The sequence below is a fragment of the Saccopteryx bilineata genome, chromosome 6, assembly GCF_036850765.1.
Source record: "Saccopteryx bilineata isolate mSacBil1 chromosome 6, mSacBil1_pri_phased_curated, whole genome shotgun sequence".
NCBI classification, from domain to species: domain Eukaryota; kingdom Metazoa; phylum Chordata; class Mammalia; order Chiroptera; family Emballonuridae; genus Saccopteryx; species Saccopteryx bilineata.
The window spans coordinates 162,259,789-162,284,184 of NC_089495.1; the positions used below are offsets into that span (position 1 = coordinate 162,259,789).

General features: G+C 47.1%; 3 protein-coding genes across 8 annotated transcripts in view; 1 reads left to right on the top strand and 2 right to left on the bottom strand.

Moving 5' to 3' along the window:
- The window catches only part of LOC136308020 (CMRF35-like molecule 5), a 44,712-nt gene extending 41,032 nt beyond the window's left edge, over nucleotides 1-3,680 (bottom strand). Inside the window, exon 1 of the mRNA XM_066235125.1 lies at nucleotides 3,614-3,680. Coding sequence (XP_066091222.1) covers nucleotides 3,614-3,654 — 41 coding nt within the window. The 5' untranslated portion in view covers nucleotides 3,655-3,680. The remainder of the gene's footprint in view (nucleotides 1-3,613) is intronic.
- Nucleotides 1-24,396, bottom strand: part of CD300LF (CD300 molecule like family member f) — a 159,662-nt gene that overhangs the window by 120,689 nt on the left and 14,577 nt on the right. Inside the window, exons 3-8 of one of the 5 annotated variants that reach the window (XM_066235117.1) lie at nucleotides 21,033-21,371; nucleotides 19,567-19,624; nucleotides 17,171-17,283; nucleotides 15,343-15,365; nucleotides 14,907-15,050; nucleotides 13,592-14,463 (exon numbers count right to left, since the gene is read on the bottom strand). In XM_066235117.1, the coding sequence (XP_066091214.1) occupies nucleotides 14,308-14,463; nucleotides 14,907-15,050; nucleotides 15,343-15,365; nucleotides 17,171-17,283; nucleotides 19,567-19,624; nucleotides 21,033-21,371 (833 nt within the window). In that variant the 3' untranslated portion in view covers nucleotides 13,592-14,307. Of the gene's footprint in view, nucleotides 1-13,591; nucleotides 14,464-14,906; nucleotides 15,051-15,342; nucleotides 15,366-17,170; nucleotides 17,284-19,566; nucleotides 19,700-21,032; nucleotides 21,372-24,396 lie in introns of those variants that run through there. The other 4 variants (XM_066235118.1, XM_066235115.1, XM_066235114.1 and 1 more) reach the window with 4 other exon arrangements.
- The window catches only part of RAB37 (RAB37, member RAS oncogene family), a 77,377-nt gene that overhangs the window by 8,688 nt on the left and 44,293 nt on the right, over nucleotides 1-24,396 (top strand). The window lies entirely within an intron of this gene.

Sequence of the window (24,396 nt, forward strand, 5' to 3'; positions counted from 1 at the left end):
AGGCTTGCCTCTCCAAACACTCTCCTCTCTAATGTACAATAGAATTCCCGGGACCTTTCGTGAGAAAATATCTGAAACTCATTAGTTTTGATGTGTTAATGTTTCCTCTTATAAGTTGTTCTGGGGAAGGGCTCTGACTTCCTTCATTTTCAGGGCAGGAAACCCAGCTTTGCTGGAAGTAAACAGCCAGAGGTGAGCACAGGCTGGGGAATTGTTGAACGGACATCGCAAGTGGCTCTATATTTATCCCAGCTTGCTCCTTGTTTCCACCCTCCCCTTCTCAGGCGAGAGAAGCTGTCTCCGGAGACGGCAGGTGAGAACTGAAGTGGCAGATCCTTTGCTAACCTGCAGAGCACTCAGGCAATGCTCTTCCCCAGCTGGGAGCAGCCGTGGACCATCTTCCCAGTGAAAATAATATAATTGCTGAAATAAGCCGAGCTCAAGAATTCCCCTAGCGAGTGATTCCTATTTCCCTGACCTTGATGCCAAAGTCTGCTCCCTCCCTCTTAATTGCATTTCTGCTCATTGGGGACAGCTTTCACCCATCAATATGGGGGTGTTATTTAACAATTTCTGCTTCTGCAGTGCCACTAGTATGCTTTCAGGTGTCTTGAATCAGGTCGTGTTTAAGCTCATATTTCCTCTTGCTTTCTATTCCCTGGCCCCTAGCTGTTATCAGTGAGCACGCACACACACACACACACACACACACACACACACACACCCTCCTCTCACAAGGTGTAAACAGGGCCAGTGATGACGTGTTTTTGCTCTCCGTCCCTCTTTATCTTTTGTTGTTATGGGCCTCTTAAAGGGAAAGCAAACCTCTCTTTTCTTCCTCCTCCACCCTCTGCCTCTTTGAATTTTGTATCCACATCACTCTCCAGCAACTCTGCTTAATAAAAAGTAGATCTGCCATGTATCAGAGCTGTAGACCCAGGGGACAGTCAGGAATTGGTAGCAGCCTGCTTCTTTTGTCCCCTTCCAGCCTTCCCAGCCTCCCACGGATAAACCCTTAATCTCTGGGAAGGAATGAAACGTCTGGTGGAGACTCACCCCAGATGAGGCAGAGCCCCCTCAAGAACATCCTCCTCCAGGAAGGAGCAATCCAACACCTTGGTCTTTATTGAGTCTTCCCCTTCCTCCGGGTCCCTTTCTCAAGTTTCTTTAGATTACAAACCGAGAAGTGTTAAAATCATCTCTATACTGTGATCTAGAAGGACCCAGTAAGACTAATAAATGGTAAAAAATAAACACATGGTTCATTTGTGGAGAATATTATAGTGTGCAAAAAGCTTTTAGATATGTTATGACGCTTAATACTTCCCATGCTTTTCCCAGTAGATGTTGTTATTAATTCCACATTATAAAGTGGGATGTAGAGGCCAGATAGAAAAACACAAAGATATTTGTTCAAGGTCACAGCATGTTGGTACCATGGGAATTCAAATAGTAATGACAGACTTCTTCAATGGCACTTATGTGCCAGGCACTAGTCTAAGCACTTTACGTCATTCAATCCTCCAACAACTTTATTTTAATCTCATTTCACAGATGAGTAAACTGAGGCACAGAGTCAATAAGAAACTTGCCTAAAGCCACCCAGCTAATAAGTGGCAGAGCCCAGATTCAAACCCCAGCAAGCCGGAGATACAAAGTAGAGACAGGAGAAGACAAAGAGATTGCAGGGGGTTACAGATTGTCATTATTTCAGTCCAATGTGTGGTCCCCAGCTCTGTAGGATCAGAGACCCAAATTTGCTCACTCACTAAAAAGTGTCTTCATCTCTCCAGGCAGACCTGTTAATCAAACTCACAGGACTAATGCATTGTCCTGGATGCCAAGCCACATTACAGTCAGGGAGTTGTTTGCTAAGCATGAAATCCAGAAAAAAAGAGAGATTTGGAGGATTCCAATGTTTAATAAAATCAGGCTGATATGATTAACTGGATACACAATGAAGACAGCCTCAATCTACAACTGCTATGTCCCCATCTACCCCCAGGGCCTCCCCACCCTGACCTCTGCCTCCCTCCACTCTATGTAACTGTGATCCAGGTGGGTAGGCATTCTACTCTTTCCGGATCTCCAGTTTCCTGCACTTCTTTAGGAACCACTTGCTTTGGGGCTTGAGAATGTCCTGTACTGGTTACGGAGAGGAAGATACGGTGGGGAGGGATGCTTCCTTTTCAGGAGCCTCCATCAGTCACACCCAGAGTTGTCATCTTACATCTCAGCCTCCACCTCACTCAGTTCCTATGTCAGGTCCTTAGGGGTTTGCATTACAGTGGAAAGAACCATGAAACAGAAAAAAAGGTGATTGGGCTATTTCCTTTTATCTCACCACTGCCCATTCCACATTCCCCCCTTGAAAGCAGACATTTCTGGTAGGGAATTGACTCAGCGCACTTCTGCTGGCTGTCAGATGTTCCTGCGCACCCCAGAACAGGGTCCGTGCTCCACTCCCAAGCGGCCGTGTCTGGCAGGCTGGGTCCCAGTGGGCTGGCACAGAAAGATGACTCAAGCCACAGTGACTTCATTAAGCTCAGATTGACACATGGACTTTGGTGCCCATGAAGACTTAAATGTCAGGAACCTCTCATTTCACAGGGTGGGAAACAAGTCCTTGAAGACCAGGGCAAATGTCTACAGCTTCTTCCGGCTACCAAGCTCCGGGTCCTGACTCAGGGACTGACCAGAAGGGCCGCAAAACCCCCAGATCCAGGATGGGCCCCTCCTCTGAAGGTCAGAATGGCTCTGGGCTCCCTAGACAGGGATTCCTTCAAGACCATGTCTAAGAAAGGAAAGGCTTCCCCAATGCACTTTTGAAAAGTGCCCAGAGAAAAGATTTCTCGTACAGAGAAGCAAACCTGGCACCCCCACTCCTTAAACATCTCCAGAGATTTGAGCTGAAATACATTCAATGAAACTCAAAAACACCAGGGCCTTGACCTCTTGGGATGACCGTTTGCCGGCTTGGAAAAGGCAGAGGTGAAGGGCCAGGTGAGCTCTATGGTCATGCCCTCCAGGACCCTCACTCCCCTAGGCCTGAAAAGCCACTCTCCCCAGACACCGGGCACTGTAGCACAGCACCACAAACACGTGACAAGGCCACACAGGGAAGTCCCTGACCACCATCTGTCTGTTCCATCATCTGCCCTGTCTACCACTTGTCCTGTCCACTCCCTACTTTGTCTGCCCCTGCTCTGTTCACCCTCTGTCCTATGCGCCCCTACACTGCTCCACTTGCTTGTCCACTCTTTGCCCCAGCTCACTGATTTTTCTACAGAAGGAGGCAGATCATTAGTGTAAAAAAGAAAGACCTGGGCTTGGGCTTGTCAAAAACACTGGGCTTTTGTCCTGGCTCTGCCGTTAGCCAACTCTAGTTCCTTGAACATTCCATTCAAACAACATTTAGAGTTTGCAGAGCATTTGTACACAAGTTGTCACACTGACTCCCACAGCACTGAGCATCAGCAGGGCAGGCACTGTTATTGCAGATAAAAGAGGAAACCTTGTGGTTGGGTTTTCAGTGACAAAACCCAGCTTAAACCATCTGAAGCGGAAAAGAGAATTCATTGGCTTGTGTAACTGAGAAGCCTGGGGGTGCTACCTGGTTGGATCTGGGGACGCAAACAATAGCATGAGTCTCATGCTGTCTCCCGACACTCTTCCCTCGGGCTCGGCTTCATTCATTCGCAGGTAGGCTTCTCCTAGTGGTGTCACAGCATTGCCAACAGCTCGTCAACCGAAGTCCTAGATCCAATGCTCATTGAAGGGAAAAGGGTCATGTGCTTGAGTCCTGAAGGCGGAGAATGGAAGAGCCCGGATTCCGAGGGAAAGGGGGATGGTGTCAGCTGTAGGTGGTCAAACAGCCGCAACAGCTGCCCCCAGGGTAATCGCAGGAGAGGCTAGGTCCTCTGTATTTTTAAATCTTCAATGAGAAGTGACTGATAAAGAAATAAACTGAACTTGTCACTCTAGCACCTAAACTGAGCTAGTTGAGTCTCACACGTGGTGTCTTTTAAAACTGAATAACCAGACTTAGGTTATTAACGACCAGACTTAAGCAATGAAATGATGTCACCCTATAAAATGATTGGTTTATTGGGGCCCTGGAGCCAGACCTCACCCTGTGGGTGGGAAGAGACATTCCTATGGAGGAAACAGATGACCCAGCGTTTAATCACTCAGGAAGAAGGTCAATGTAGGGACAGCGGATGAGGACAAAGTAGGTGAAGCTCAGGCTGGAATTGGGGGAACTCTTCCTCCTCATTTTAGGACCAGGTTGAGCTGATAAAGATGCCTGGATTTTTCCAGTGAGCATGAGTCATGGCAACCTTGGCCACATGAAAGCAAATGAGAAGTGAGGGAGACGCCTGCCGAACAAGGCTGGCTTCACGTGTGCACAGCCTGCACATAGTCACACAGGGTCCACACTTAAAAGGGACCCTGATCGGTTTAATACTCCACTGTCACAATATAAGAGACTTAACAGTTTTTGTACAAAACCCTTACAAAATTCTAGTGCAGCCCAAGCGACAATTCCAGCCTGGCCCAGGGTAAACATGGAAGCAGAGACGTTGCCAGTAGGGGCATTCATTCACCATGCTAATTCAAACCTCTGCCTCCAGAGCTCCTCAGAGGCCCCTGCAAAGGAGGCTGGATGCCATGAGTCACAGTTAATTGGGTCTTAGGACCAGTGGAACCAAAGCCCAGGAACGTTATCCTCTGGGGATTTGCCTTCAGCAAAACCCAATGGCAAGAGGACAGCCCCAGGGAAACAAGCCAAGACCTACTGACATCAGGACTGCTCCGGGACAGATTTCCTCCACTTTGCCTCCACCATTTCCTTTTTTCAAGATAAAATACTTTCCTTCCCAGTTCTGCTTTCACATGCCCCACAGCAAAGTGTGTCGGTGGGAGGACACTAGGTCTATGGGTCTCATCCCTCGGCTTTTGTGGCTTCTTATTAATCTTGTAAAAGCTGTATATAATTTAAATGAGTACACTGTCTGGGCTTTGCAACTCCTTCTAATGCTTTTCAAGTGACAAACCAGTCAACAGATCCTTAAATAACACAAAGGCACGATTAGGCATTGTCTTGGGTGGGAGGGGGAGAAAAACATTAAATAAGAAGAGCTACATAGATTTTCATTTAGTACAGAATGCCGCATAACGCTCATAAAAGCCAGCTCATCTGATGACTTTACCAATTAACACGAAGGTGAGGATAGTGGGCCAAGAGCTGCAATGGACCCCTACAGCTATCTTGTGCAAGCATATTCCTCTTTGTAAGGAAAAAAAAAAAGCAAATAATGAGCCTCTTGTCTTCAGTGATATTTGTGATACTCCATTTCTTCAGCAGGGTGGCCGATATGTGCGTGTTTGTTTTGCTGTCCTTTTTATAATACGTATACACATTATATGAACATAGAGCATGCATCATATATTTTATAACTTAAAATGAAAAATTAATAAGCTAATAGATAAGACTGAGGATATCTAGGTTTGTGACACAGAAGGTAGGAAGGTGACAGGCAGGGATGTGGTAGGCTTCAGAAACTTCCCAGGATGGAATTTTCACCCCAGGACCTATAATGAACATAAGAAGACCCTTCTGCTCTGCTTAGAGTGGATGTCCCACCACACAAGTGTTCACAATGTCCCTTCTCTATTTCTGGACCATTAGGAACAGAGCCTTACTCATTTCTTAAATATGAACCCATCCTCAGAAGTTCCTTCAGCAAAACCAGTGAGTCAGTCACCCTTCCTTGATGCAAGAACCCAAAACCCTCAGGACAAGGCCATGTGACTTTGAGGTCACTTTAAAGAAGGGCATAGGCTGGGAAGGAGGAACCTGAGTGATTGTAAGGGCCAGTTTCCCAACTGATGTTGGGCCACAGGGCCCTCGTGACTGATAGCCTTAGTCAGCATCCAGACACATATAATTACTGGAACCCTTTTTGGGGTGCTAGACTACACCAGCTGGGATGTAGTGGAGGGAATCTAGGTCCAGAGACCAGTCAGGACTGACAGGTCAACAGCTGCCAGTCCTTAGTCCATATGCCCTTGACAAAGTATCAATCGATTTGATTTGTGAGAGATTATGCATATACAACACAAATCTGTAGTGGCATAAAGTTACCAGCTGTCCTTTCTTGGGAAACACTGACTATCATTCTGACTTGGGGTGCTCAAATGTCCTTTGTTTTATGAAATTATGGTCATAACAGATGGTTTAGTAAAAACTTATTCACCAATCCCCCTCTTAACCGACTCACAAGATCAACCACCACCCTTTAGTCTCTCAGTGAAACATACCAACTTTATCCCCGTAGCAACGGGCAGGTGCTCCTCTTGATGGCTTGCTCACCTCTGCTCTTACCCATTGGGGTGCACGTTTACCAAGAGTCAACTTTGTTTGGGGCCAGCTTGCTTAGGCCTGTCAAACAACTTAATTATGGTTATGTGATTTAATTAACGCACCCATACACTAATCCAGTGGTTCTCAAACTTTTTGAAGTCGGAGCGCATTTAAAATATTTTTTTTTTTTTTTTATTTATTTATTTATTTATTTTTTACAGAGGCAGAGATAGACAGGGACAGACAGACAGGAACGGAGAGAGATGAGAAGCATCAATCATTAGTTTTTCGTTGCGCCTTGCGACTTCTTAGTTGTTCATTGATTGCTTTCTCATATGTGCCTTGACCGCGGGTCTTCAGCAGACCGAGTAGCCCCTTGCTTGAGCCAGCAACCTTGGGTCCAAGCTGGTGAGCTTTTTGCTCAAGCCAGATGAGCCCGCGCTCAAGCTGGCGACCTTGGGGTCTCGAACCTGGGTCCTTCCGCATCCCAGTCCGATGCTCTATCCACTGCGCCACCACCTGGTCAGGCCGGAGCGCATTTAAAATCCTAAAAATAATTGTAGGCACACTATATACAAATTTCTGAGAAATATGTTATAATAATTAATTAAGTCAAATATTAAATAAAATAAAGTCCAAGCGTGCTTTTATGGTAATTAAATGAAATAAATACAACAAAATTAAATTTATTCTAACATTAAAAAACATTTTTTTATATATAAATAAATTTTTATTTTAATGGGATGACATCAATAAATCAGGGTACATACATTCAAAGAAAACATTTCCAGGTTATCTTGTCATTTAGTTATGTTGCATACCCATCACCCAAAGAGAGATCGTCCTCTGCCACCCTCCATCCAGTTCTCTCTGTACCCCTCCCCCTCCCCTCCCCCTCTCCCTCCTTCCCTCCCCCCACCCCCCATAGCCACCACACTCCTGTTCATGCCTCTCAGTCTCGCTTTTATGTCCCACTAATGTATGGAATCCTGCAGTTCCTGTTTTTTTCTGATTCGCTTATTTCACTCCGCACAATGCTACCAAGACTCCACCATTCCGCTATAAGTGATCCAATGTCACCATTTCTCCTAGCTGAATAATATACCATGGTGTATATGTGCCCCATCTTCTTCATCTAGTCCTCTATTTTTTTTTACAGTGTAAAAAACATTTTTATGTTACATTTTTTTTTGAGTTAAGCTTTTTAGAATTTGTAAAGAAGAGGGGTTAAAAAATTTTTAAATGACAAAAAAGTTATCTTTATATATATATATATATATATATATATATATATATATATATATATACATTCTTAGTAAGATTTAGTAAATTCAGCAGGTCCCGGCGCAAATGTGTTAAGTTTTTCATTCTTGTGTTTATGAGAAACATGAGCCTGATGTGTCCTAGCAATTCCAGGCATATATTTGAAAGGCAAACTATCATTTCATCAATACATTGAAGAATTCCTCTCTTTTTACTCTTAATTGTGTTGAGTACAAAAAAAACCCACCATATATATCATTTTAACTTTACACTAAACAAAGGATAAGAGAAACTTGCCTCCAGTGTTTCCAGGGAACATGGGGGGTAGTGTAAACGATCCAGCACCACAGCTTAACAGCCTTTTGCAACCTAATCAGGCAAGTGAGGTGGGGGGTTGGGCAGACTGTCAGCTTACAGCCAATTCCCCACATCTTTGTCCCCCAAAAATCTAAACTCCAAAAACCCTGTTGGTTTTTGGCCCCCAACAGGCACATATTTCTCTGGAATACCATGGGTGCACCTGGAAATCTTCTAGGGCACACCAGTGCTCCCTGGTGCATGCTTTGAGAACCACTGCTAATCAATGAAGAGGATAAACAACAGTGCAAACAAGAAGAGAAACTTATTTCTGTGAAAACTACATTGACTGCTTTGGAAAGACTAGACAAAAACACGTCCTTTTGTTTCAATGCTGTCAACTTAGAAATGAGTGAGAGGACTATGAAATGTTAGGAGTAAAAACATGAAAGTGAAAAAGGTGTTTTCCAATCCGATTGTTTCATGAGTGTCCAGTGTGTCTTGCTCCGTGTTAGGGAAACTGGAATTCCAGCCCCACGAAACACGGGTGTAGTTCATGCAGAACAGGCCATGGCCCCTCCTTTCCATAGGCCCTAAGCCTAAGGCAAAGAAGCGGCTTGGTTCTACATCAGAATACTAGCAAATTGTTAAACATTTAGATATTTTGAGTCAAAAGGAAGTATTTAGCACTGGCTGGATAGCTCAGTTGGTTAAAAGCGTTGTCCCAAAGCACAGAGGTTGCTGCTTCAATCCCCAGTCAGGGCACATACAGGAATGATGTTCCTCTCTCTCTCTCACTCTCTCTCTCTCTTTGCCTCTTTCTCTAAAATCAATAAATAAATTTTTTAAAATTAAAAAAAATAAAAGAAAGCATTTAGAGGAAGAATATCTTTTTCTATGATTCCCTGATTTAACCAACTTTTTTAATGAACTGACCAGTTATCATTTCCAGTTATATTGGATAAGAATGCACCCACTTGGGCCTGACCTGTGGTGGCACAGTGGATAAAGTGTCAACCTGGAATGCTGCAGTCACCTGTTCAAATCCCTGGGTTTGCCTGGTCAGGGCACATACAGGAAGCAACTACTATGAGTTGATGCTTCCTGCTTCTTCCTTCTTCCCCCCCCCACCCCCTGAAAAATCAATAAACAAAATCTAAAAAAAAAAAAGTGCACCCACTTGGTAAAGTAAAAAGCTGACCACTGTATCAGTTCTTTCCAATCTAAAAATGTATTAATATGTGAAATCTACTGATTCCAGCAGCCTGGCCTTTCCAAGGCTAAACGACTGAACTCTGTTTTTAACATGTGAAGCGAAGGTGGCCTTTTGGGTCATCTCAACGCAACACTTATTTTCATTGTGTGTTGTGAAGGTTACCTCCTTCACAGTGTAGTTGCCTCCATTAGCTGACCCTCAGAAAGGCTCACTCTTCCCAAAGCCAGTCATATGCACATAGTTCTCAAAAGGAGACTGTCCAAACCCTACAATTTTTATAAAGTAAAATCTTTAAATATTAATAATTCAAAAGCCAGAGGAGGGAAACTCCAGCAACTTTAAACAGGCTGTGAATGATGAGGCACTCTGTCAGAGCTGAGTGGTTACATATCTTGGAGTCTGCTTAATAGAAATGAACTTTCCTGGAAACCATGCGGCAAAATGGTAAATGACACCGTTGCTCAGATCAGAAGAACCATATCTGAACTTTATCTCTCTTTTTTTTTTTTAATTATTTATTTATTTATTTTATTTATTCCTTTTAGAGAGAAGAGAGGGAGGGGGAGAGAGAGAGGAGAGAGAGAAAGAGGGGAGGAGCTGGAAGCATTAGCTCCCATATGTGCCTTGACCAGGCAAGCCCAGGGTTTTGAACCGGCGACCCCAGCATTTCCAGGTCGACGCTTTATCCACTGCGCCACCACAGGTCAGGCTGAACTTTATCTCTCTTGCAATGAAGGTGCTTGTCCAGCATCCAAAATCTGCCTTAGCAAAGCACTTACAGAACAGCCAGATACACCTAAGACAACACCAAGGTGCCAATCTATAAATATTATGAAACAACTTCCTTTCAAACCTCTTATATAAGTTTGCGTCCCTTCTCCTGGCCCTGACCACTTCCCCACCACTCTCTAAACTCTAATTCAGGCTTGAACAAGTTGGACTGACTTTGAGGGAGAGTCCTTCACTAATGACCCAACACCTGAAGAACCTGGTGCTTCCCAGCAAGATCAACAGCCAGAAATCTGCTCTGTCCCGCTGTAGAATGAATTGGGTTGGTTTCACAAATATCATAGGCTGGTCAACTCCATCTGAAGACATGAAAAGGTCCCTTTTCAGACAGCCACTAATCCAGATGGCTGGAATTCTGGATAAAGACTGGTAGACATTATATCTCTACCAGTGAGATATCTGATAGACACTTTTTTTTAAGCTTGAATAAAGTAACTTAAAGTGATAAGAGTGGGATCCATCTTTCTAAGCTGGCTTATTCATCCTTAGCTTGGCCAGGCTGCCAGAAACTTCCATTTACAACCCACATCCACTGTCCAGATAATCGCAGAAGCAACCAGACTCCTCCTGCCAAACCAAACTGAGCTAAATTCTAGTTTTTCTTGTGTTTCTCGATTTATGTCAGAAGGTTCATGGCAGTGATTTTTGCTAGTTATCTGATTATCAGAAAAGAGAAACTCCTTACTATCCAACATAACAGTGTATTTATGGATTCTGTTTACAAAATCAGCAATAACTCAGCTTTATACACAAGAATTAAAATGGCACAGCAGAGGCGGATTAAGGTCGATTGAGGCCCCAGTCTCAGAAGAAAATATTGGGCCCCTTAAAAAAAAGAGACAGGGAAAATAAAAACACGTTAACTATATTTTTAAATAAATAAAAAATATTATGTACTATTAATGTTAAAATTACACATATGAAACCAAACTTGGTGTCCTTAGTGCGGGCCCAGGGCTCTGGCTGTTAAATCCGCCTGTGCGGCACAATGATGCCTTGGCCTAAGGCTTTCTGGGGTTTTTTTGTTTGTTTTTGTTTTGTTTTGTTTTGTTTTGTTTTGTTTTGTTTTGTTTACAGGGACAGAGAGAGAGTCAGAGAGAGGAACAGATAGGGACAGACAGACAGGAACAACGAGAGATGAGAAGCATCAATCATCAGTTTTTCGTTGCAACACCTTAGTTGTTTATTGACTGCTTTCTCATATGTGCCTTGACTGTGGAGCTGCAACAGACCGAATAACCCCTTGCTCAAGCCAGCGACCTTGGGTCCAAGCTGGTGAGCTTTTTGCTCAAGCCAGATGAGATTGTGCTCAACCTGGCGACCTTGGGGTTTCGAACCTGGGTCCTCCACATCCCAGCCTGACGCTCTATCCACTGCACCACCGCCTGGTCAGGCGGCTTTCTGTTTTGACATTGATTTTTATATGTTGGCTCACTCTAATTTTGCTCTGTTCTGACCTTTTCCACTTAAAGATCTCTCTGTGGACACTTTCTGTTCTGTATATCTTCAAACCACATGGGTCAGAGTCTCACACTGACCTACGCAGCCTAAATGACCAGCCCCGGAATATCAAAGCTTATTTGGGGTCTGCAAATTCCCAGGATGGTAAAACCCTTAGGATTCTGGAGAATAATTCAGGGAGTGGGAGCAGAAACATGCTGGGATGGCCAGCCACCTCCTCCCCCAGACTGCTTGGGGTGTCCATAGCCGTGAGAAGTCAGGCCAACCCAGAGATGCACTGATAATGGTCCACTAAACACTTCTACGCCCCGAACCTGCCGGGGCTCTGGCCTGTGGCCCACAGACAGCTCACTTCTCCCCAAACCACAACTTCTTTCCTTGACACTTTATTCCAGCCCCCACCAGAAGGGACCCAAGTGAAATAACAGACCTTTGTCTTCCCATCGGAGAGAATCACAGCTCTCACCTTTCCCCCATTTCAGGAGATGAGAAGGAAGTCTCTCCACTTCACGCATTCAGGAAATCGACCCTGGAATTCCTTACATTGCTCAGGTAGCCCAGGACTCCCTTCCTAGAATGATGGACACAGCTGTCCTGGCTCCTGAGAGTTTGCCCTCAATTCCAAGTCCTCACAATCTGCATTATTTCTTCATTCAGTGAACATATGAACATTCAAGAACTCACCACGTACCAAACATTAAAACAGGCACAGAGGATTCAGCAGTGAATGAGCCCAAGCCCCCACCTTCGGGTAGGCTACAGCCTTCTGGACAGTGGGACACAACCAACCAATAAATAAATTCACAAAGCAGTAAATGTTAAGAAGGAAACAAAACAGGGCAACATGACAGAGAAAAATCGGAGGAGTATGGGAGCTACACCCACTAGCATGGTCAGGGAAGGCCACTCCGAAAGGGGTCATTTGAGCTGAGATAGGATGATAAAAAGTAGCTAACTAGGCCCTGGCCGGTTGGCTCAGCGGTAGAGCGTCGGCCTAGCGTGCGGAGGACCCGGGTTCGATTCCCGGCCAGGGCACAAAGGAGAGGCGCCCATTTGCTTCTCCACCCCTCCGCCGCGCCTTCCTCTCTGTCTCTCTCTTCCCCTCCCGCAGCCAAGGCTCCATTGGAGCAAAGATGACCCGGGCGCTGGGGATGGCTCTGTGGCCTCTGCCTCAGGCGCTAGAGTGGCTCTGGTCGCGACATGGCAACACCCAGGATGGGCAGAGCATCACCCCCTGGTGGGCAGAGCGTCGCCCCCTGGTGGGCGTGCCGGGTGGATCCCGGTCGGGCGCATGCGGGAGTCTGTCTGACTGTCTCTCCCTGTTTCCAGCTTCAGAAAAATGCAAATAAAAAAATAAATAAATAAAAGTAGCTAACTATTCATGAAGCTGCAAGAAGAAGGTTCTGGAAAGGAACGAATAGCACATGCGAACATTCTGAGAAGGGAAGAAGCCTTGTCTTATTAGAAGGACAACAGAAAGGCCAGTGTGGGCGAAGGACGGCAAGTGACAGGGAGAGTGGCCGGAGATGGTGTCAAAGGGGCAGGCAGGGACCCCTGGATTTCAGTGGCCCCATGGGCTGCAGAAGAAGCCACCAGTGGGTGATAAACAGGGAGTGAGCAGGTCTGTGCTTTGAAAAGATCACTCTGGCTGCTGGGGGAGTAATGTACTCAGCAGCACAGAACCAAAGAAGGTCTCCAGGCAGGAGACTGGTTGGGAACTTGGATTAGGCTGGTAACCATGGAGACACTGAGACAGGTTTCAGAACATACTTTGGAGAAGGGCTTCCAGGACTCTAAAATAAGGATGGTGAGTCTGGAGTTTGTAAATACTCACTAACTAGTGCTGGGTGAATAGCTTTGTAAGTATGTACACACACACACGCACATGCACACGCACACACTATCCTCCTTAGACCCACAGTGTGGGGTGGCGGCCCAGACTCCAGACTCCGGAGGCAAAATGCCCAAGTTCAAATTTCAACTCATCCACTTGATAGTGAAAAAAACTCAGTAAGTCACTGAATCTCTCTGGACCTCAATTCCTCACCTGTAAAATGGGGCAGTAATAAAGGTGCCCTGGTAGGGTTGTCATGAGGATTAAATTAGCTACTGTAGGTAGAGCATTTAGGGAGAAGCACGGGCTGCAATAGTGTATTTGTTTCCTATTGCTGTGGTGTCAATTACCACAAATGCAGTGGTTTAATGAAAACAATGTAAATTTATTATCCTGCAGTTCCAGGGCCAGAAGTATGAAATCCGTCCCACTGGGCTATAAAGTCAAGGTGCCTGCAAGACTGATTCCTTCTGAAGGATCCATTCCTTGACTTTTCCAGCTTCCAGAGGCTGCAGCATTCCTTGGCTCCTAGCCGCATCACTCTAAGAATCTAACCTCTGCTTCTGTCATCCCATGGCCTTCTCTTGTGACCTTCATGCCTTCCACCTGAATAAGGATTCTTGTGATTATATTTAGGGCCCACCAGCATAATCTCCCACTTCAGGATCCTTAATCTATGTACACCTGCACAGCACCCTTTGCCATATAAGCTAATGCTCTCAGGTTCTGGAGATGAGCATACAGACATTATTGGGGGCCGTTATTCAGCCCACCACACGGATAGCAATAAATAAAGGTTCATTACTATTATTGTCATTATCATCACTATTCCTCCCTCAGCAGTCCCAGAGCAAATCCCCGACCTCTTTCCAAACTGAGTGGGAGAGAAAGGAATGTGGAAACCCCTTTCTATCTTCCAGAAGCCCTCTGAGGCCAGGGTTGGAGCACAGCTCAGAGTGGGGGGGGGATTGATGCAAGGGGGGGGGATTGATGCAAGGGCTGGGAACAGAACAGAAAGCACACGAGGCAGGAACATGCTGACAGGCCTCGTGTGAACTCGGACGGGGTCCCCAGCACAGGCTAGGGCTTCCTGATGGTGCTGTATTCTGTGGACTCCTCATGGCTCCTGTTGGGAAGTTGGGTGATGGGGTCTCCTGTATTCATATAGGTTGCGTCCTGATCCAAGGTGTCTAAAGACAGAGCTGCATAGGAAATGTCCTCCCTCAGAACAGAAGCCTGAAATAAAGGTACACATGGCTCAGGGGGTACCCTCATGGACGGAGAGGCCTCCCTGAGGCTGGGGGACAGATCCCTGAGGAATTCCAAAGTCCACTCACAGACCCTCCAGCTACCAGGCACCCTGACCTCCGCTATAGCAGAAGACACTGTCCCTAACTCTGTGCAAGGGCAGCACATTCTGCATGGAGGCCCAGGTCATTTGGCCTGTCTGGATCTCCCCTGCCCAATGCGAGGTTGACCAGGCTCTGAGTCCTCAGTGTTGAGACCTAAGATGGAGACACTTCCAAAGGCCAAGAGCCTGGGGGTGCTTGGCAGGCAAGTCTTCAATGGCTGCAATTTTGCCTGGCACCCACCCTCCTCTGTGCCCACATGGGCGGGAGGAAACCCAACCTCAAAGGGAGGACATTCCAGGGCCCACAGGAGCCCCACCAAGTACCCACCATGGTGACATATTCCACCTGGTCTTCTTGGGCCAGGGAGGAGGGCTTTGTGGGGGCCTTATTCCTGGAGGAACTGGGGAAGGTTCCAGGTTGTTCCAGAGCCAGGTTGGCGTAGCAGAGGTCACTCTCCGGGGTCTGCAGCACCTAGAAGAGGAAGCCCAGGTTCCTCTTTCGCAGAAGGACACAAGCCTCTCTGCTGCCCTCACCCCGCTCTCTCAGCTACCCCTGCAACCCCACTTCTCATCTCCACGCCTGGCCCTCCCTGTTCCCCTCCCCTCTGGCTGTTTCCAGCACCCCTCCATCCTCCCAGGCCCTGCAGCTGGGAGTATACAGACACTTGGCACATGGTCTGTCTGTTACATTTGGACCTCGGGGCCCCTGGGAGAGAAGAAAGGGCTGTCTGGTGTTTCTGATCTGGCCTCAGGGACTCTCTTACCTGCTCTGAGAACATCTCAGCAGCTGAAAGACAAAAACAATCAGAATTAGAAAGCCCATCCTGAGACCTGAAGGGTCCCCAGGTCAAGGGGAGAGAAATATAAAAGAAAAGAGGTGAATGAGGTTCCAAGCTCAGAGAGGAGACCTGCTTCTAATTCTGACTCTTCTTATGACACAATCTGTGACGTGGGGAACTTCACGTCTCTGAGGTTCCATTTCTCAACATGGGAAATAAGGGGACCTCAGCCCATCTGTTTCCCACATCACAGAACTGTGACAGCAACTGACTGGGTGGGCCTGCCAGCCATCAGCTTCCCTGGACTTAATCTTCCTTTACTGCCATCCCAGGCTCAGCCTGTAACTTCTGCCAAAAGCTCTGCCTATAACGCCACCATGTCTCTGCCCAGTGGTGGGATGCAGATAATTTAACAACCGGTTCTCTGCCCTAATGACTGTTTTAAGTATAAAAAAATGATATACCGAAAAGTAGTTTATTATTTCATGCATTTAATACTTAAATAAGAACAATAAAGAGGTACATAAAACTAGATTGTTATAAGAGTTTTAAAATATTAATGAAAAAATATTAAATAATACCTGACAAAAAACAATAAAACTGTTATTTAAGATATTTCCGTATTGCTCCTTGATTGGCATCCTTACTTGCAATTTCTTTCACCTACGAATGGAATGAACATTACTACGGGCGCTTAGCATACACTGTTGTGCAGAGGAAGGTTAAAAAAGAGTAAGGAATGTAAACTTGTGATTTCCACATTGGGTGGCTGATAGATGGGCTCTCAGGTGTTTGACGGCTCCTGCTTCTTTTGGCCCTTTAGCCTACCCCACCCCCCACCCTTGAGCTTTAGAGACAGCAAAGAAACAAGAAGTTTCTCCCTCGACTTTTAGTTTCAAAAGTCTAGATGCTGAGGAACACAGAAAGTACCCACATCGTAAGTTATGGATGATATATTTGGGAAAAATAGTGATGAACAAGAGTCAGACTCCCTCCTCCCAGACAAGATCCCCAGGCTGTGGGGAGGAAGGACCCCATGTGAGGACCCCATGAGAGTGCAGGTCCCGGTGGGTTCTGAGGAGGGGGTGGGGCCATTATGTGAGAATGTGGAAGTGGAGCTAGACAGGAAAAGGGTTTGATTGAGGCTAGATCTCGAGTTGGATGAGTTCTGGCTCTTGAGTGAAGGGGCTCTTCCCTAAAGGGAAAATTTATATAAAACAAGTCAGCCTGCACAAGGGCTGGGGCAGCAGAGGAGCACAAGTAGGAAACACAACCAACCTTTTTAATAAAACCCAGAGGACTCTGTGTGTGATGTGTGTGCATGCATGCATGCATGTGTGATCTCTGTGTGTGCACATGTGTGTATTAACTGTGTGTGCATGCACTGTTGTATGTGCATGGGTGTGCATATGTATGCGTGTGTGTGTGTGCACATTTACTTGTGTGTGTGTGTGTTTATCCCTACCCCTATGTCAGCTCAGCACCCCCTTGGCAACCATGTGAATTCCACTGAAGTGTCTGAGCACCTGAGATGGACCAAAGGCCACTGCCACTTCTGCCACCAAGAGCCAAGCCAGGAAGCAGAGAGGGAGGCAGAGGGCCAGAGAGAAACAGAGAGCAAGGAGGGATGTAAAGGTAGAGAGCTAATGCCAGTGCCTCCCAAGCTCAGCTGCCAGTGCACTGTGGGACAACGCTCCTTCCAAACCACGTGGGTAACCCCTTGGACAGATGGCTCCAGGGTGACAATTGGGCCATTGGCCTCACACACTTCCGCCCGGCCCTCCTGGGCCCCACCCGAGCCTGGTTCTCTCACCTTTCTTCTGTCGCTTCAGCATTTTCCAAGCCAACAGGGAGGCTGACACCACAAGAAGCAGCAGCAGAGCAAAGAGGAGAGGCAGGAGGACTCTCAGCTTCATCTGGGCACCACTAGAAACAACAGGAGACACCTGTGTACCTGGTCCCCTCCTGCCGTGGGCCCTATCCCCGTTAATGGGAGCAGCAAGGGCCACACACATTTTGACCTGCACTTTCTAGCCTGGGAATTCTGCCCCTGGGTGACCTCAAAAATAGTTTTAAATAGAAGGGAAAGGAGGGTTCCACAAGGTAGTTTCAATGAGTCTAGAGGCCAAACAGAAATTGTATGACAACAGGCACCAAGAAGGCCCCCTGCTTCTACCCTGTTCTCTGTACTGGCTGAATAGTGGCCTCCGCCCCATAATTCATGTTCATGCAGAACCTGTGAAGATGACCTATTTGGAAATAAGCTCTCTGCAGATGTAATCAAGATGACAACATACTAGATTAGAGTGGGCCTAACCCAGTGACTAGTGTCTTTATGAAAAGGAAATTGGGCGCATGACACATGCAGACAGAAGGCCATGGGATGACAGAGACAGTTTGGACTGATGCAGCCACAGACCAAGGAACACCAAGGATCGCTGGACACGACCAGAAGACAAGATAGAGGAGGGGAGAGATTCTACCTTTGAGCTCCAAGGAGCCAACGCTACGTACACCTTGGTTTCAGATTTTTGACCTCCTGAGCTATAAGAAAAAACTGCTAGTTTAAGCCCCCCAGTTTGCAATATTCCATGAGGCAGCCCCAGGACACTAACACAGCCTCCTGCAGCTCGTTAGCACAGCGGTCCAGGGAATCCATTCACCAAGAGTTCAAGCACCTCCCTCCTGTGTTCAAAATCTCATAACAGCCCCATTTTATTCCACAAAAATGGCCAAGGCTGACCGTGGCCTCCACTCCCCACCCACACTCTCTTTCCTCATTTCTGACTATCTCATCCTTGCTGAGATGAGGTGAAGGAAAGGACTGGAGTCTTTGGAAGAAGAAGAGATGAGGACACGGACACACACAAAGGGGAAACCATGGGCTGACTCAGGAAGAAGACGGCTGTCCAGAAGCCGAGGACAGAGGCCTTAGAAGAAACCAACCCTGACGACACATCAGTTCAGACCTCTGGGCTTCAGAATTGTCCAGAAATATATGCTTGTTGTCTAAGCTTGTGGAACTTTGGTATGTCTGCCCAAACTGATACAATGGTTATCTCTTATTCAACACTATTCGCAGATATTTGTAGAATAAATTCAGCAATCAATTAATTAAACAACTCTATTTGTTTTTTTAATTATCTCTCAGTTGTAAGTGCCTGGAGGGAAGACAGCTTGATTATTTTGTCCATCCTCATATCCCCTTGTGTCCCCTAAATCAGGGATAGACATGAGGGGGTGCTTAATAGTTATCTGTTGAATAAATGAATGAATTATCTATAATGCTAAGCAAAAATGCCAGTTGGTACTTATATCTGGCTTTGACTCATGAATTTAAAAAGCTCCTTGCTGTTAGTTATTAAAAGCAGCTTGGTATAAAGAAACATTCAAAACAGAGGGAGAATGGGAGAGGGAATGAAGGAATCCCCGGGGTAGAAGATTAGCATGTCCCATGGGATTCTGGGGGAAGGCCCAGCAATAGGCCATCACAGCAGAGCTAGAAACAGAGACAACAGGGCCAAGGAGGGTGGAGGGAGGAGACGAAAGGGGCCTCTCAGCTTCCAGAAAGCCCCAATGGCTGCCTGGCTGGGCAGGGCTCCAGGAAATATGAGCGAGTTTGTTTCTTTTTCTGTAAGATAGAAACATGTGTATCTGCCCATCCCTCCTCAGGGTCAAAGCATGAACAGGACAATAGACAGGAAAGCCCTCTGCGAGCTCCAGGTGCTCTAGAGACACCGAGGACCATCAGTGTCACTGTTGCTGCCATAACGGTAACTAGGGAAACGAGACTTCCTCAGGGCCTTTCTATTCTCCCAGAATTTGGACCAAGGGTCCTTGTGGCCCCATGACCCCATTGCCCACACACTTTGGCCATGGCCTCTGCCCTGACTGCCTGTTCATCCATCTCCCAGACTCCGAGCTCCACGGGGGACACCCCATTGTCTATATGATGAGCTCAACACAGGGCCAGTAACGTAGAACTTAACTCAGTAACAGCGGGATGGATGAATGAATGAACCGGCAGACCTGCAGAGTGCACTGAGCTGAAGGATGCAGGATAGGGGATGGGGGTCGCCAAGGACACTGTGCGGCCTGAGAGCAAGTGTAAAGGGCCGTTGGCATCCTGGCTGGGACTACAAAGGGTCCTCACATTGGAGAAGTTTGAGACAAGTGGGCCACATAACAGCAGCATCCAAGCTGACTTACCTGTCATTGGAATGGTGGCTGGTCACAGTCAGAGAGCCTGTAGTGTCTTCTGAGGAGACTGGCACCGTGGACGTGTTGGTGGCAGAGGTGATGGTGGTGGTGGTGGTGGTGGACACTGTAGTTGTAGTTGTTGCTTTGTGTACAGAACAGATTACATTCTACTCTGCCTTCTACCCACCAGCAGCCCTGCACATGGCTCTCAGCCTGGGAGGAATGTGGACTGCCCTGGCCTAAGGAACCTCCAGCAGAGCCTTGGGTAGGGGCTTATATCCTAGACCACTCGTATCTCCTTGGCCTCTAGGAGACTCATAGCCTCAGAGGTATGTGGGTCTGGGTACAAGTCCAAGAGGACATCAAGCAGGCTCTGGAAGGGTGAGGGGCCCAGGAATGCCTCAGGTCCAGGGCAGCTGGGGTTCAGCTTAACTTGAAACACTCCAAATGTTTATGACAGGGCCTCGTCCAGTGCCTCTCCCATCTTACTTACCCAGCAATGACAAGAGCAGAATAGGGGCTTGCTAGTGGCTAACATACCCAAGATCTGTGACTTCAAAGGTCAGGATCAGCCCTGAACAAAATTGCAATGTTCAAAAAGAACCTTTACTTTGGACAAGTTATTCAGTTTCTACAATTGGGATAGTTCCTTCTCAGGAACATTGTCAAGATTCGATTAAACAATGACCATGCGGCACTTTGCAACTGTGACAGTCCTTCCAGGTTCTTGGTGAGTGGAGACTCTGTGAGTATGTTCCCCTCTGCCCTAAGTGTCCTGTGAGCTGGTGCTGGCTGTCTGAGGGTCAGGAGAAGCAGATCCCAACAGACAAACTAGTTCAAACCAAGATACTCCCAGGAGTGTCTGCATTATAAGACTTAGAAAGGGAAGTCTTTAAACCCAGGTGCAAAAATGAATGGCTCATGATGGGATTTCAGGCACCGAATGCAACTGTTTGACTGTGAAAGCCTTTCCAGGAATTGGGCCACAGCACCCTGACTGTGCTAGGACTCTGTGCCCCTGAAGTCAGATATGGAACAAAGAATGGGAAAGCAGTTATGAGTCCCAGGTACAAACTCCATGAAGAGTAGGAACACCTGGGCACCAGAGGTCCCAGGAAAGAAGGAATTGAGATCTCTGGGTCCCATGATGGAGGGTCCGTTCAGTCCATGGGCTGAAACCGGGTACATCACCATGATCTCAGTGGACAATAGACTCAGACACTGGGCTGTACAGAGAAAATAAATGTGTCCAGAAAGGTTTGATCCCATCCTGGAGGAGGCCCTGGGAGCCATGAGGACTTCTAAGGGAAGCCCTGCCCCTCTCAACCCCAAGTGATCAGTCGGGGTTCCATGAGATCTCGGAACTCGACCACCTGCTGTGACAGATCACTCTGAGTGAGCTCAGTCACTGGAGAGGGGACCACAGGGACCAGGACAGAGCAGACCCTGAAGAGACACAGCCACACACACAGTACTCTTACCTGGGACAATGGTCACTTTTATTTGGATGCCAAGGTCAGTTCCAGTTCTCTCAATCCCACACCAGTAGACGCCTGTATCCTCTTGCCTCAGCTTCTCCATGGTCACGGTGAACACGTGGCTTCTCTGATTGTCCCTGATGGACACATGGTCCTTCTTCACCTCCACCTCTGTCCCAGTGGTTTTAACAAGGATCTTACAGCGACTCCACTCAGCTCCTCGACACCACCACTTCCTGTAGGTCTCCCACCCTGGGTCATAGTGACACTGCACGGTCAGCGAGCCCTGCTCCAGGCCATTCACTTCTTCTGGACCTGTGATTTCGTATGATGAGCCTGAAAAACAAATTCATGTACCTCTCACCCCCACCCCGAGGGCAGGGCCGCAGCCTCCTGCACTGTGAGCGCTCCAATCAGTCCAAGGGCCTGATGCGTGGAACAGAGTCAAGGCAAGAACACACCTTCCACAGCACAGACCTTTTGTCCTTCAAATGTCCACTGGGTCAGAGCCACCACAAAGATCTCCTAAAGGCACAGCTACAAATATCACAGGAACCAATGAGGACATGGAGCAGTAACACCTTCTGGCAACTCCCTCCCTCCCTCACCCTCCCTGTGGCCCATAAACCTCCATATTTCCAGCAACATCCTCTTGCAACATCTCTGTGTGACACTGGTCTCCTGGGAGGAAAGAGTGGAGGGCCCATTTCACAGGAGTGTGAGTGCTGCCTGACCCCTGCTGATGACCTCAGGAAGTCTGCCTGAAGCGCCACCTCTCCTGGCTGTGCTAGGCTGCTCCTGATGGTTCTAATGGTTCTAGTGGTTCCATAGTAAACACCCTGGCTGTAGAGCCTTGGACATTGACCAGAACACTGATGCCAGCTATGGAACCCACGCTGCACTGATCCCATTTTCTCTATTGAATAGTGTTGGTCCTTTGTCAAAACACAAATGTGAGTTATTTATGGATTTTCCATTCTGTTCCCTTGATCCATGTGTCTATCCTTAAGCCGACGCATACTATCCTGACTACTATCGCTTTGCAGGAAGGCAGGTGCTAAAAGTGAAGTATTTTCTTATCATATATGTTCTTCTGGCTTTTTATTTTCTCACCTTTGAAAGATTCAAAATACAGAAATGTTTCTTTAGTGTAAGAAAAGCACTGAGAGCTCAATAAAAAATGACAACTGTCACTTAGGCCTCAAAGACAGACCTTGGGAAGTAGTGAAGCCCTCAGTGATTTGGACAGCAGGTGACCCTTGTAAAAGCAAGGCTCCCAAGTCCATGTCAGCCCATTGTCCTCATGCAAGCAGCAGGCCTGTGGTTTTAGATCTTTTCATTTTTCTGCAGTAGCCAGAAAGTCTGGATTTTGTGTGGCACCTCTCAATTTAATGACACTGGCTTAATTAGGAACCACGGCAGCAAACACAACACAGGCCATGCCAGCCCCATGTGCCACTGGACCTGGGACCCCATGTGCCGCTGGACCTGCCACCCCGTGTGCCGCTGGACCTGGGACCCCGTGTGCGGCTGGACCTGCCACCCCGTGTGCCGCTGGACCTGGGACCCCGTGTGCCGCTGGACCTGGGACCCCGTGTGCCGCTGGACTTGGGACCCCGTGTGCGGCTGGACCTGGGACCCCATGTGCCGCTGGACCTGCCACCCCGTGTGCGGCTGGACCTGGGACCCCGTGTGCCGCTGGACCTGGGACCCAGTATGTGGCTGGACCTGGGACCCTGTGTGCCGCTGGACCTGGGACCCCGTGTGCGGCTGGACCTGGGACCCCGTGTGCCACTAGACCTGGGACCCCGTGTGCCGCTGGACCTGGGACCCCGTGTGCCGCTGGACCTGGGACCCCGTGTGCGGCTGGACCTGGGACCCCGTGTGCGGCTTACCTGGGACCCCGTGTGCAGCTGGACCTGGGACCCCGTGTGCCGCTGGACCTGGGACCCTGTGTGCGGCTGGACCTGGGACCCCGTGTGCGGCTGGACCTGGGACCCCGTGTGCCACTGGACATGGGACCCCGTGTGCGGCTGGACCTGAGACCCCTGTGCAGCTGGACCTGGGACCCCGTGTGCGGCTAGACCTGGGACCCCGTGTGCCGCTGGACATGGGACCCCGTGTGCGGCTGGACCTGGGACCCTGTGTGCCGCTGGAATGCGTCAGGGCCCAGCTCCAGGTGTCTGTTCAGAAGGAGGGCTCTTGGTGGTTTCCTTTGTGCTCTGTCAAGGTTTGGTATTAAAGATGTGCTCATTTCACAGAATTTATCTGGCAGATTTCCATTACTTTTATGCTCTGAGATCACAGCAAAATGCAGGGAAGAAAGTTTTGTTCCTATAGAATCCTAAAAGGTTATTTAGAAAACCAGCTAGCAAATTATTGGCACAAATTCTTTACTTACTCAAAATTATTTTCCCATAAATATTGATCTATTTAAGTTTCTTTTTTTTTTTTTTTATTGTTCTTGAATCTATTCTATTGTTTTGTTTTGGTTTAGTTTCCCCAGAAAGTCATCTATATCAGAGCATCTATTAGCGCAAAGTACTGGGATTGAAAAGTCTCCTTTTACAAGTCAAGTGTCTATTGCTATTGTAATTACACGTTTTGATTGTATGCGCTGTTTCTTCTTATTGATTCCATGTGCCACAAGATTTTCTGCTTCACTGTTTCTCCTCTCCATCCTTTCCCTCCCTTTTCCTGCATTAAAACCAGTTTTGAGCCTTGGCCAGATAGCTTGCTTGGTTAGAGCATCATCCCGAAGTGTAGAGGTTGTCGGTTCAATCCCCACTCAGGACACACACAGGAGCATATCAGTGTTCCTGTCTCTCCTTCTCTCCCTCTCTTGCTAAAATCAATAAATATTTTTAAAAGTTTTTTAAACCAGTTTTGAGATTTTGTTGGTAAATTGCTACTGTTTTCATATTCTAAATTATTAATTTCTCATATGGATAATTTTATTTCTCTTATTTCCTTTGAGATGACCACTTGTTTTCCTTTTCCAATTTGCTAAATTAAAGATTGCTAAATTTTTCTTTCTTTCTAAAATCAATCAAAGCATGTTTAAGGCTAAAAATGTACTTTTGCCCACTTTCAAAATTGAGATACCTTCACATATCATAAATTTCACTCTTTTAATGTATATACTTTGGTAGTTTTTAAGATACTCACAAAGTTGCACAACTACCAACTCTATCTGATTCTAGTATATTTTCATCACCTTCACAGAAACCCTGTTTCCATTAGCCCCCCCACTTCCCTCTTCCCGAAGCCTTTGACACCATTAGCCTACTTTCCCATGAATTCCTCTAGTCTAGACACACCATATAAAAGGAACTATACAGTGCATCTTTTCACGTCTTCT